Raw genomic sequence first — 13,636 nt, forward strand, 5'->3', positions numbered from 1 at the left:
GCTATAAAAATGTTCAGTGATGCATGCATGCGTCATGCAATGATCAATACATTTACTGAGTTCAAAATGTAAATACAGTGGAACCTCAGGTTACATACGCTTCAGGTTACAGACTCCGCTAACCCAGAAATAGTGCTTCAGGTTAAGAACTTTGCTTCAGGATGAGAACAGAAATCGTGCTCTGGCGGCGTGGCAGCAGCGGAAGGCCCCATTAGCTAAAGTGGTGCTTCAGGTTAAGAACAGTTTCAGGTTAAGAACAGACCTCCAGAACAAATTAAGTACTTAACCTGAGGTACCACTGTATGTTTTTTTAAGCATCACCTCCTGGCAAATAGAAGGGGAAGAAATGGAGGCAGTGAGAGATTTTACTTTCTTGAGCTCCATGCAGATGGCAACAGTAGCCACAAAATTAAAAGACGCCTGCTTCTTGGGAGAAAAACGATGACAAACCTAGATGGCATCTTAAAAAGCAGAGACATCACCTTGCCAACAAAGGTCCATATAGTTAAAGCTATGGTTTTCCCTGTACAGTCATACCTTGGTTTGAATGCGCTTCGGGTTGAGCGCGTTTGAGTTGCACTCCGCGGCAACCCGGAAATAACGGAGCATGTTACTTCCAGGTTTCGCCACTTGCGCAGACGCTCAAAATGACGTCATGCGCATGTGCAGAAGTGGCGAAAAGCAACATACGTGTGTGCAGATGTGCTGTCACTAGTTACGTTTGCTTCTAGTTACGTTCGTATCTAGAGGTACCACTGTAGTTATGTATGGAAGTGAGAGCTGGACCATCAAGAAGGCTGATTGCCGAAGAATGGATGCTTTTGAATTGTGGTGCTGGAGGAGACTCTTGAGAGTCCCATGGACTCTCAAACGCATCCATTCTTAAGGAAATCAGCCCTGAGTGGTCACTGGAAGGACAGATCCTGAAGCTGAGGCTCCAATACTTTGGCCAACTCATGAGAAGAGAAGACTCCCTGGAAAAGACCCTGATGTTGGGAAAGATTGAGGGCACAAAGAGAAGGGGACGGCAGAGGACGAGATGGTTGGACAGTGTTCTCGAAGCTACCAGCATGAGTTTGACCAAACTGCGGGAGGCAGTGGAAGACAGGAGTGCCTGGCGTGCTCTAGTCAAGGGGGTCACGAAGAGTCGGACACGACTAAACAATAACAACACACACATGCACACGCACGCATATATATATATATATATATATATGGCATTCCTGCATTGCAGGGGGTTGGACTAGATGACCCTTGGGAGGTCCCTTTCCAGCTTTACACTTCTATAATTCTATGTGCGCCGGACGTGCTTTAAATGCACGGTGTAGGATCTGTCAAAGGAGCTCCAGTCGCCGGCGAACTGCAGTTCGAAAAACCCGCGCGTGCTGCTTTTTCCTTCGAGAGAGGCCAAGTTCTCGCGAGAAAACAGAAAAGCAGGAGGGGGGGCCTGGGGCGCGATTCCACCCCGAGATAAGTCGGGTTCCCTTTACGTTTGGCTGGGAGCAGCTCACGTGACACAGGCGAAGGTTGGGGGGAACGAAGGCGGCTGCGCGCTCCCCTGTCACGTGAGCTCCACAGGCGCACGCCCCGCCCACCGCAGCCGCGGCGCTCGGAATCCCTCCAGCGCGCGCTTTTCTAGTTCTGCCCGATTGTTGTCTGGCGCGCGAATTTCTGACAGGATCTCTCTCTCTCTCTCCGCGCCCTCCGTTGTCCCGGCCGGCCGGCCGGCGGGAGTCCAAAGGCGGCCTCCGTCGAGCGAGCGCCTGCCTCCTTCATGGCTCCGAGGACCTTCCTCCGCTGAGCGAGAGAAACCGCCGGCCGTTGCTGAGGGAAGAAGGCGGATGGTGGGGAGGGTGGCCATGGCCGCCGAAGCTGCGGCTGCCTCAACCGACGGAGGCATCCAGGTAAGAGGGAGAGGGAGAGAGAGAGGCCGAAGCTCCTTTTCCCTCTGGCTTCGCGGACTTGGTGCATGTTCAAGCGAGTGAAATGGGCTTGGGAAAGGGATAGGTGTGAGGCGGCTCCGCCTGTGGGCGAGTTGCAGCTGTCAGAGCCAAGGAGGAGTGCCAACTCGAATAAAATGTTTTTTGAGGGGGCAGGTAAGCCCAGCCCCACATGATCGATCATATGACGTGGGTGCACGCACACCGTTGGAATGTCGACGGCCATCAACTTTTTTTTGGGGGGGGGGGCTGGCCCGCCTCCCTCAAATATTTTATTTTATTAGAGGTCAACCCCCAGGAGTTGGCTCCTGTGGCAGAGGTAAAGGAGTCAGGGGTGCTAACTTTTTGGGCTACTTCATGCCATGCAAACTGGCCAGATTTTTTTTTCGTTGTACAGTACTAAGTTGCTCTGGGCTGCCTTGGCCAAGATAAAGCGACTAACAAATGCAGTAGTAGTAGTAGTAGTAGTAATAATAATAAATTTTATTTATACCCCGCCCCCCTAGTCAAGACCGGGCTCAGGGCAGCTAACAACCAATAATAAAAACATGTTGATTAAAATACCATTTAAAAAACAAGATTAAAACACAACATTAAAACATTAGGATGCAGCCTCTTCACAGGAGGAGAAAGGAAAAAGAAAGAGGGGGAGGGCATCAAACTGATTTTAAGCCAAAGGCCAGGTGGAACAACTCTGTCTTACAGGCCCTGTGGAAAGAAATCAGGTTACAAATGTAATAAGTAGTAACAATAACTTGAAGAAAATACCCCCCCCCCCAATAAGTCTCAGCCCGTGTTATTGATCGCATTGATGCTCAGCACTTTCGCACCATTTGGATGGCAATGCTCATCAACTTTTTTGGGGGAAGCAGCCCCCTCAGATATTTATTTATTTATTTGCCCCTAGTTGGCTTTTGTGAAAGGGGTTAACTATGACACACTCCCATATGCACACCTTATTTTCCTTTTTAAATAGCATTCTTGATGTTTTTCTATTTACCAGGGTGTGTGGCATCAGGCGTGTTTTCACTTCCTACCCCCATGCAAATTCTAAATGTTTGAAATAGATTGGTGGCTCTCATAGCCTTGATGGGGGAGATCTGGAAAAATGCCGCCTTTTACTGTCTCAGTGGGGTCAGTGAGTTTTCTGTTACAGATTTCTCCTCCATAATTTTATAATAATCTTATCTTGTATATTATTCGGTGAATGTCCCTGACATCTTTTGATGAAGGGCAGTATATAAATTTAATAAATAAATAAATAGAATAAAAATAAGCGTGTAAGGTACACAGAAAGGCAGGCATGAGGGCCTCGGTGAAAACCTTCATTTGTGATGCTGTTGAGGGTGTGTGGCGTTAAACCGGTTTAGCATTTTTCTGTCCCCAAGGAATCTTGGGAATGGTAGTTGTGGGTGAGAGGGCATAGCGGCCTGTCCCAGAGAAAACGTAGCAACCTTGCAAAGGTGCATTATGTGATTGGTTTGTTGCTATATCCCATGTTCTGAAAGGGATCATCTTTTAGAGAAAATGTGTGTGTATTTTTTTTAAAAAAGAAACCCAAACGTTTTTCATTAGGGAATGTTTTTACAGTCATAGTCTAGCTTAACTGTTAAACATCCCACTTGGGCCCTAAAGCTCAGGATGAGGAGCAGTTCCATTTGGCTGACCTATAGTGGGGATGTTGAGAGTGCAGGAGTACCTGCCAAAGTTCAAGTATATATTTACATTGTCTTTTTTTGTTCAGCAAGCCTGACTCAGTAGTTGAGCTCTAGCCAGAACCTGAGCTTCCCAGGTCTGAGCCCAATTTTGTATTCACGGGCTAAAATAAAAATAATACCTGGCTCTTGTATTTGTAATGGCATCTTCAGAACGAACAATAAAGTTCATGTCAGTTTAGAAAGGAGAATGTTTGTTTGCTATTAAATACAGGCAGCCCCCTGTTCATACTGGGGTTACATAAAATCACATATCATTGAAACCCATAGAAAAAGCCTGCAAACATCTCATTCCGCCTCCATCCCACTCCTGTTCCGCCCTTTTAATGATATTTAGTGAAATCTTTATAAATTTTTTGTGTCACTTCCAAGGTCACTACAATGCACGCATACATGGTCACATACATATTGAACATGCATAAATGAGGGGTGCTTGTATGCTTTTAAATAATTTGTTATTTCATTCAACCCAGTCTCATAGGTGGCAGCCTGCTTTGATAATATGTCCAGCTTAACTGCTTCTGAAGTAGCATAGATAGATCATATTTTATTTTTATTTTGCCTTTAACAATTAACATAGCTTTACCGATTAACATGGTGCCCCATATTTCTTTTTAAAAGAAATGTGTGAATGCAGTTCTTGTGTAATAAGCATGACAAGCTTTTTAGACAATTTGCGTTCTGAATAAGAAATAAACACGAGCAATTTTAATGCTAGCTAAAGCTGTTTATTTATACAAAACCACTCTGCTTTTCCTTTATAGCCATGTAAGAAACGGAAAGAAGATGATCCTTCTATAAAAGCAATTACAAAATATTTTTCACCATTAGGAAAAAATGTTGATAAAGTGTTGTCACCACCAAAGTCCAACAATATAATGGATTATTTTAAAAGAACTTCCCCCACATATGAGAATATTGCTGCACCTGTAACAGAGATGAAAAGTAAAACAGATAGATCATCCTTGGAAAATTCTTCAAAGGCTTTGTCAAGACTCAAGAGAAAAGGAAAGAGATGTAATTTAAATAATAAATTAAAAGATATAAAAACAATTGGGCATGACCTTGTGATAGAAAATAATAGTGATGATAGTAGAGAACTTCTCAGTCCGAGAGAAGAAGACTCTAAAAGTAGTTTCAATAGTCACAGTGTTCCTGCATTGGTTGGCCCTACAAACCTGGAAGAAATGTTAAATGATTGTAGTAAACACCGTCTCAGTACTGTTGACGGGAAACATGAAGAAGGAATAAAGAGTAACATAAAAAGATTAAAGAAACGGAAACACAAAGATAAGGTGGACTTGCCTAAACATTTTTCTACTGAAACACAACAGAAAGATAATAGTAGAGAAGTTGATAATAAACAAGGTATATCTATGAGTAAACCAGAAAATGAAAGCATAGAAAATATTATGCATCCTGAGACTAATGCACATGAGACACCACTTTTAAATGATTGCACGGTTACTGTATCATTTGAAGACTTTCTAAAAAGCCAAGGTGAAAATGAAAGCCATCAAATTCCCGAAGCAGAAACAGCAGATAGTCCTACTGCATCATGTGAAACAGTGAGCTGCCAAGTTGCTCAGCAGCTCCCACTTAAGAAAGTAACTGTCCTTGCACAAATTCATTCTGTGCCTCCAAAATCTCCCTCTTCTAGGAAAATAGCCTCTATCTTTTTAAAGCAAAAAACCAAAGCAGCTAGAAGACAAAGCAGTCCGCCTGCCTCAGAAGAGATATATGCTGAGCAAATTACACAGAAGCGAAAATCTAATGTGGTGATAGCAGAAGAAGAGTTAGAACTGGCAGTATTAGAAGCTGCAGGTTCCGAGAGCATGAAGTCAAAATGCACTGCAGAAGAAAGATACCAGTTTATGAAAGCTTTTAGACAACCAGCATCTGATATGGTAAAAAATGGATCTAAAAAGGGACCCGGCAAACAGAAGGAAGTAGAAAAATCTTCAAAACACAAACTGGAAGTGGAAGAATCTGAGGGTGTTTCTAATAAAAAAATAGGAAATGAATTATCATCTGATTTTGTTGGTAGCGATTCCCATTGTAATACAGTTAAAAAAGATCATACCAGAGTAAGAAACAGCAAGCTCAGCAGGAAAAAGATGATACTAAGAGGAGAGGAGAAAGATTTAAATACAAACAAAAGCCTGGACCATTCTGCTGGGGAAACCACTTCAATTGAAGCAGAAAGCAAATTGTCCCCCAAAAAGAATGGATTGAGAAGAAGTCCACGGCAAAAGAAAAGCCAAAGTTCCATAAATATTACACCAGAAAAAGCAAGGTTTTCAGAGACTATTGATGAAAATGCATCAGATCCTATTCCTGTACAGGCTTCAACTCCCCAAACAAAAAAATCCTTTAATAAAAGTGCGTTGTATAAGGCTGTGGTGATTACTGAACCCTTTGATTCAACGAGCCCAATAAGGTAAACATATTTTTAGAGTGTAAGTAATTTTTGTTTACCTAAACTTTATCTAGAGACGGTAGCTCTGAACATATGCAGCTTTAGCACTTTGCTGTTTATCCGAAAACAGTATTAAGGAGTGGTTTTTAATAAATATATAATAAGTAGGATTTTTTCCCCCCTCATACAGGATGAAATTCACTCGAATTAGTACATCTGAAAGATTTACGCAACAGAGTGTGAAGGTATTGTTTTGAATAAATTTCACTGTAATTAGAATATGAAGGCCCAATAGAATTAAATGTACTAGTGTAAAAAGTTGTTGCACGCCTTTAAGTTATGCACAGAATACTTTGAATGATATTATTCTTCCCCCTCAGCAGTAGAATGTAAGTAAGCATTGTACTACTTCTAGGTGTTCTTTCAACCTCCTCACTATATTTAGAGTGTAACACTGAAACCAGGAATAACCATCTTCATTACTCGCAATCCAAATTTGAAAATAAATTTGAAATAAAGATGGAGTTATAGACCTGTTGGAATTAATGGACTTCATGCACATTGATTTCAGTGGGTCTATCTATGACTTACATTGCATATCACCTAGGATTTCCTGTTCTGGCTTTATGTTTACACAAATGAATGTTGAGTGTGAGGAGGACAACTATGGAACCTCTTTTGATCTTTGTGCATGTCTAGGTTTCTGAGGGAAATTATTGTATGAAAAGGCCCTTAATATATATCTGGTCATACACTTTAATATACTGGCATACACAATATTTCTTTGTTCAGTGAGAAACAGTTTAATATAATTATGTAATTATTTTTTAAAAAATTACAACATACACAGCTTTTAAATATTTACCGGGATTAATAGATTTAAATATAGCACCTTAGATTGAACAGTGCCTTGTTGAGCAGAAAGGATTTCTGTTCATACAAGACATGGTGTCTGATTTTCCCGGGCTTCCCCCTACCTGCTGCAGCCCCGTGTCATTTGCCATGCTATTTTGGAGAGTCCCCCAGCCCTCAGGAGCAGGGTTTTTTGTGTGGGCGTGCTTTAATGAGTAGGAGGAATTGGTAAAGAACATTTCCACCTTTGCATCTTTAGATCCAAGCCACAGTGTGCATTGGCCCTTGGCCCAATAATGATTCCTTTTAATTTTACTGTAGATGAACAGTATATGCAAAGCAAAGAAATTGGTTGAAAAAGCAAAGGCTCTACAGCATAACAGAGCAACGAAGATTACTGAAGAGACATTACCCGTGCCTCTGCGACGCTCTTCTAGACAACAGGCCTTGACTGAAAAGAAAAAGTCACAGAACACAGAAGTAAGTCCATAAACTCTAGTTTATATATGGAATCAGCATTGCTGTTAGAGTTCACTTGCTTTAAGCAACAGTTTGTCTTTGATCTGTTCTCTATTCTGTAGTACAGTGGTGCCTCGCAAGACGAAATTAATCCGTTCCGCGAGTCTCTTCGTCTTGCGGTTTTTTCGTCTTGCGAAGCACGGCTATTAGTGGCTTAAAGAAAAAGGAAACAAACTCGCAAGAACTCGCAAGACGTTTCGTCTTGCAAAGCAAGCCCATAGGGAAATTCGTCTTGCGGAACGACTCAAAAAACGGAAAACCCTTTCGTCTAGCGAGTTTTTCGTCTTGTGAGGCATTCATCTTGCGGGGCACCACCGTATAAGGGATTTGAAATGACTTGTGATGATATTGTAAACTTGTGGTCGTTGCTATGAATTTGTCTGAAAACAATTGTTTAAAGTATCTGTTCTAGTGATAAAGTAGATGTGTGTAAACCAGGGGTCAACAAACGTTTTCAGAAGGGGGCCGGTCCACTGTCTCTCAGACCTTGTGGGGGGTTGGACGCACCCCCTCCCAAAAGCACCTCCCCGCCGATGCCACTCATGCCGCCGCCTCATCTTCAGCAGTGTCAGCATCTTCTGTCTCGGTGGGGCGCAGAGCCCATGCTGCTGGCCTGGGCGACAGAGGCATCCTCTGCGCCACTGCCGCTTCCTTCCCGCTTGGCTGCTTTCTCCTACTCAGCCGCCTCAGCAGGAAGGAAGGGGCGGAGCCCAGAGGCATCTGTGGCTTCTGATTGGCTGCAGGAGCTTCCGTGCTGCGTCACAGAAGTCCGTCTCCTTGCGGCGAGGCCTCCACGCCGCACCTGTTTAGTGCAGGGACTGACCGAGTGGGCAGCAAGGTTCTCGGGCCGGATTAACGAGCCCAGTGGGCCACATCCGGCCTGCGGACCTTAGTTTGCCGACCTCTGGTGTAAACGCTGACAGTCTCTGAGATTAATTTCACGAATAACTGAAAATTGTTTGCTCTCACTTTTCAGCCATACTCCAATAAATGCTGATGATCACATTTTAGGTGATTGTCAGTGTTCTTGAGTATTTGCTATAATAATATAACATTTCCTTAAGTTATGAAAAGTAAGCAGAAATTGTATAGTTTCTTCTAACATTTTCAGTGAACGTAAAACACGCTTTCTATAAAAAATGAACTTTTTGTTAACTGTACCTATGCTGTGTACTTTCTTGATCTCTCACTAGTAGTGTTCTACACAAGGGAAAATGAGAAAGGGAAAGTGGCTTGTTCACTGTTACCAAGTGAATTTAATGCTGAACTTGAATTGAGCTCAAGTTCCACATCCAGCTGTGCACTAGTTTTTGCGTACTACACTGAGTAGATAGAGAGGGTCATTTTTATTTGATGTAATACTGACAGATATTGTATGAAATACAACTGTTCATTTGAAATATAGTAGCAGCCGATACCATAAAAATATTGGAACCAAATGCAAGTTGCTGGAGCTTATTTTGTTACTTAGTATCATGTCTTTCGGTTTGCATTCATTTATATTTGCTTTTTTAAAAAAATGTTGTGCACAACCATATAATTTTCTGATACATTAAATAAAATGAAATAAATGTCTGGTGAACTGTAGTGTATGCACAGAGCTCTATAGAAGCATGTATTTTTGCATTCTCCTCCTTGTCAGGGACTTTGCACTGGGGATGTGTGAATTATCTAACAGCAGCAAGAGCTTTTTCATGCAGGGCTCCATAGGCACAATAAAATTACTTGAGGGTGGGTGGGTTATTGGGTTGTTGTTGTTTTGATTTTGATTATGTATTTTGTGGTTTTATATTTTGATTTTATTCTGTGAACCACCCTGAGACCTGTAATATTTATCCTGTTTGTGTTCAGGATTCAGTGATTTTTCTGGATTCAAGTCCTGTTTCAGAAAATGTGAACAAACCAAAGAAACTTCGAAACTTGAATGATGTATTGGGGAAGAAGACTGGGAATATGAAGACAGCTATGAAATCAAATGGTACCAAATTTTACTCATTAACTTTCCAATTTCTAGCCCATACTTCAGTGTTTCATAAAATCAGGATAGGTTACAATGATAAAACAACCCACAATTGAAATAATAGCATTTTAAAGCCATTGTAGCAAAAGCAGGTGGACACTTCTTGAATTTTCAACTCACTGCATTGTGGTAGCCACTATGTGGGCTGCTATAAAAGCCTGCGGAAAGAGTTACGTCTTCAAGTGGTGTCAGAGGGTAAACAATATCAACACCAAGCCTAAATTAATAGGAAGGGCATTCTACAGTCAGGGTGCCACCACAAAGAAGATTCCTAGTCCATGTCACCACACAGTGTCCTTCACTCAACATGAGATGAGTACAGTATTAAGCACCTACCACAGAGCTAAAATATATTGAAATGTTGGAGATTTGTGATCTCCCATCTCTTTAAATGTTTATTAAAAGCAGCCATGGGAGTTATTTAGATTGGGACCATGATGCTAGGGGCAAAGTTTAGCCCTCTCAAGCTGCACTATTTGCCCAATGAGCATAGCCTTAATGGGTGGGGAGGTGCATATTATGTGCCCCATTAAGGTCTGGATTTTGTGTGTTAGTGTGTGTTACAGGTATAACCCTGTTGGTTGTCTTCTCCTGTTGGGGGGGTTTAGTATCAATTTTACATACATAATGAGAGAAATGCTTATGCAGATTGTCAGAACTTAAAATAAAGCTAAAACATGTTTATGAGCAGATGCTAAACAACTAAGTTCACAGGAGTTTTGTGCACTGTTCTGAAAACTCCACATTCCTAATATTTTTTTCCTAAAATTTGTTACATACTTCCTTATACTATAAATCTGAAAATGAAATTGTTTGCTTTTTCTTAAATATGTGCACCCTGGTGCACATGCTTATTCAGGTAACTGAATACTGTTTTGTGGTCACAGAATATTAAGGTTTTCAGAAACCGAGAGAATATCTGTCCTATGACTGTGTAACATAGAACCATGGAATTCAGCTAAAATATACATATTTAATATATCATGAGGGAAATTAAACAATATACTTTTAAAAGCATTTTATGTAATAATTTAAGAATCTGAGATATAGTGTCCAGTTAATTATTATTGTGGTTAATGTGATGTATACCTGTTCCTTCCATAACTTCACATTGCAGCACAGAGTTAGAGCTGTATTAGTGCCTTGCTAATCTGGCAATATTTTACTTCTAAAGGCAAAGAGAAAGTGTCTTCAGCAATTAGGAAAAAGGTCCAGAAGACTACAGATGCAGCAATTTATGTTTTGGATGAAAGCAGGTCAGTTTGTAACATATATCCTTGTAGAAATTTACAAAGCCCTGAACAACTTAGGTCCAGAGTACCTCAGGGACTGTTTGAACCCTTCTATCCCAGCACAATCACTGTGATCATCTGTAGGAGCATCATTGCTCATTCCCCAAGCTGGTGAAGCTCATTTGACCTCAAGAAACTGAGCCTTTAAGTGTCATTGGCCCAGTATTATGAAACACGCTGCCAACAGGCACCTTCTGTTTCAAGTTTTAAACACCTGCTGAAAACATTTCTATTTCATCAGACTTATGCAGGCAATTAAGAATTCCATATTTCCATAATAGCTGATTTCTGATATCAACTTTTTAATATGGTGTTTATATTATGGTTTTATGTACGATTGTTGTAAACTGCTTTGATACTTTTTATGACTAGAAATGAGGTGTGTGTGTTAATGAATTAGATGGAACTGCATAAATCCACACCCATTTTTATAGAACCATGAGCAACATAATGGAATGAATGGACTGAAGAGACCCAGTTTCCAACCCCTGCTCATCCATGAAGCACACTGGGTGACCCTGGACATCCCCTTTCTCTTAGCCCAGCTTAATCTTACAGGGGGTGAAATGTGGCGGTGTGTTTCACTGTATTCAAACCTGAGCCCCTTGGAGGAGAAGTGTGTTAACATTATTAGTACACAAGTGGAAACTTGGTGAAAGGGTTGTCTGGTGCAATGCAACAAGCAAAGATGCAGCATAAAGTGGGTGCCAGGAGATTTTTGACGGTTCTTCTCAGAGCTGCACGCTCCAGAGAACAGTCAGTAATTGTAGGCAAGTAGTGTTTGGGAGAGGGACGCGGGTGGCGCTGTGGGTAAAAGCCTCAGCACCTAGGACTTGCCGATCGAAAGGTCAGCGGTTCGAATCCCCGCGGCGGGGTGCGCTCCCGTCGTTCGGTCCCAGCGCCTGCCAACCTAGCAGTTCGAAAGCACCCCCGGGTGCAAGTAGATAAATAGGGACCGCTTACCAGCGGGAAGGTAAAAGGCGTTCCGTGTGCTGCGCTGGCTCGCCAGATGCAGCTTGTCACGCTGGCCACGTGACCCGGAAGTGTCTGCGGACAGCGCTGGCTCCCGGCCTATAGAGTGAGATGAGCGCACAACCCTAGAGTTTGTCAAGACTGGCCCGTACAGGCAGGGGTACCTTTACCTTTTAGTGTTTGGGAGAGGGACGCGGGTGGCGCTGTGGGTAAAACCTCAGTGCCTAGGACTTGCCAATCGCATGGTTGGCGGTTCGAATCCCCGCGGCGGGGTGAGCTCCCATCGTTCGGTCCCAGCTCCTGCCCACCTAGCAGTTCGAAAGCACCCTTAAGTGCAAGTAGATAAATAGGTACCGCTTTATAGTGGGAAGGTAAACGCCGTTTCCGTGTGCTGTGCTGGTGCTGGCTCGTCAGAGCAGCTTCGTCACGCTGGCCATGTTACCCAGAAGTGTCTCCAGACAGCGCTGGCTCCCGGCCTCTAGAGTGAGATGAGCGCACAACCCTAGAGTCTGTCAAGACTGGCCCGTACGGGCAGGGGTACCTTTACCTTTACCTTTAGTGTTTGGGAGAAGCTGTCCTCCCATTACTGATCTTATCATTGTAGATTGTGGTAAGCTGCTCAGGAATCTTCGGGTTCTCCTGAACAGTTCCAAAGCCTTTGCTGCAAGGAATGCAAAACAATATTAAATACTGAAGCTTATCTGCTCTTGGTTGTCACTTACACCTAGTGATCAAGATTCTGAAAATTCTCAAGATGGCAAGCAGTTCAAAGCGAAACGTGAATTTTTAATGAGTGGTTTGCCAGAGTCTTTAAAAAGGCAGATTGCAAAGAAAGCAGCAGCATTGGAAGCATATTCTTCAGTTAATTCCTGTTTTCGAACAGTGGTCCATGTTCAGCAGAAGGATTGCGGTGAGTATTGACTTCCTAAAGTTCTTGCAATGACTACATTATTGGAGCTTTTGCCTTAAAATAACATTTATTGACTTTTTGTTACTACAAGAGACTAACAAATGTTTGGGTGGCATAAATTTAGATGAGTTTCATAAAACTATATTCTGTTTGGGCTTAGGCCAGAGGTGGCTTGGGGCCCCTGGACCCTCTCCTGTTCATCAGCTGTTCAGTAGGAATCAGCTGATAAGGGAAAGGGCTTTGATACTGAGCAGAGTGTGCAATTACAGATCCTTCTTCTGCCAGTATACTGTATCTGCTTCAAGAAGATCAAAGCAAGAGGAGGAAATGCTTCATCAGGAGTGGTAGATTGCCTTCCTTTCAAATACAGTGGTACCTTGGGTTGCGTTACCTTTGGGCAACGTGATTTTGAATTACGAATATGGCAAACCCGGAGGTATACACTTCCGGGTTTCACTGCACGCACATGCACAGAAGCAGCGCTTCCAGATACGGACTTTTTGGGGTAAGTATAGACCCCCGGGACGAATTAAGTTCATATCCGGAGGGTCCACTGTATGAGGAAAAAACGTCCACACACTTTGCAATTGCATGTATGCGTTTGGGAGGGATACAATTGCATTTTTGAAGTTAGGGACTCTAAATAGCTATAGGGCAGGATTTGTAGCTCACCTGTGAATTGACATTTGTGTTATTTTACAGGGATTGAGTCATGTTTACATTTTTGAGTAGTCAGGCCAGGTAAAGGATGTTGGAGAGCTTTTTTTAAAAAACAAAGTTTTACAAAATGTGGAGAAAATGGAAGGTGGAACTTGATTTACTAAGTTATGCCTCTGTCCCCATGAGGAATAGTTTTCTCTGTGTTATGTGACTGTGTGTGTCAGGCCCTATCTACCGCTAGATGCAGGTTCTGACAGCTTTTCCTGTTATAATGTGGTTCTCAGCCTAGACACTGTTCACACTCCTAGCTTAGAGGATGTTTGCCTCTTACTTTGCA

The 13,636-nt window shown here is 42.4% G+C and overlaps 1 protein-coding gene across 2 annotated transcripts in view; it reads left to right on the plus strand.

Annotated features, from left to right (window-relative positions):
• The first annotated feature begins 1,581 nt into the window (after nt 1–1,581).
• The window catches only part of ATAD5 (ATPase family AAA domain containing 5), a 30,122-nt gene continuing 18,067 nt past the window's right edge, over nt 1,582–13,636 (plus strand). The window contains exons 1-7 of one of the 2 annotated variants that reach the window (XM_028711528.2): nt 1,582–1,904; nt 4,420–6,095; nt 6,265–6,319; nt 7,248–7,406; nt 9,297–9,423; nt 10,640–10,721; nt 12,458–12,639. In XM_028711528.2, coding sequence (XP_028567361.2) covers nt 1,842–1,904; nt 4,420–6,095; nt 6,265–6,319; nt 7,248–7,406; nt 9,297–9,423; nt 10,640–10,721; nt 12,458–12,639 — 2,344 coding nt within the window. In that variant the 5' untranslated portion in view covers nt 1,582–1,841. The remainder of the gene's footprint in view (nt 1,905–4,419; nt 6,096–6,264; nt 6,320–7,247; nt 7,407–9,296; nt 9,424–10,639; nt 10,722–12,457; nt 12,640–13,636) is intronic. The other variant, XM_028711549.2, reaches the window with a different exon arrangement.

Source organism: Podarcis muralis, chromosome 2, assembly GCF_964188315.1.
Source record: "Podarcis muralis chromosome 2, rPodMur119.hap1.1, whole genome shotgun sequence".
NCBI classification, from domain to species: Eukaryota; Metazoa; Chordata; class Lepidosauria; order Squamata; family Lacertidae; genus Podarcis; species Podarcis muralis.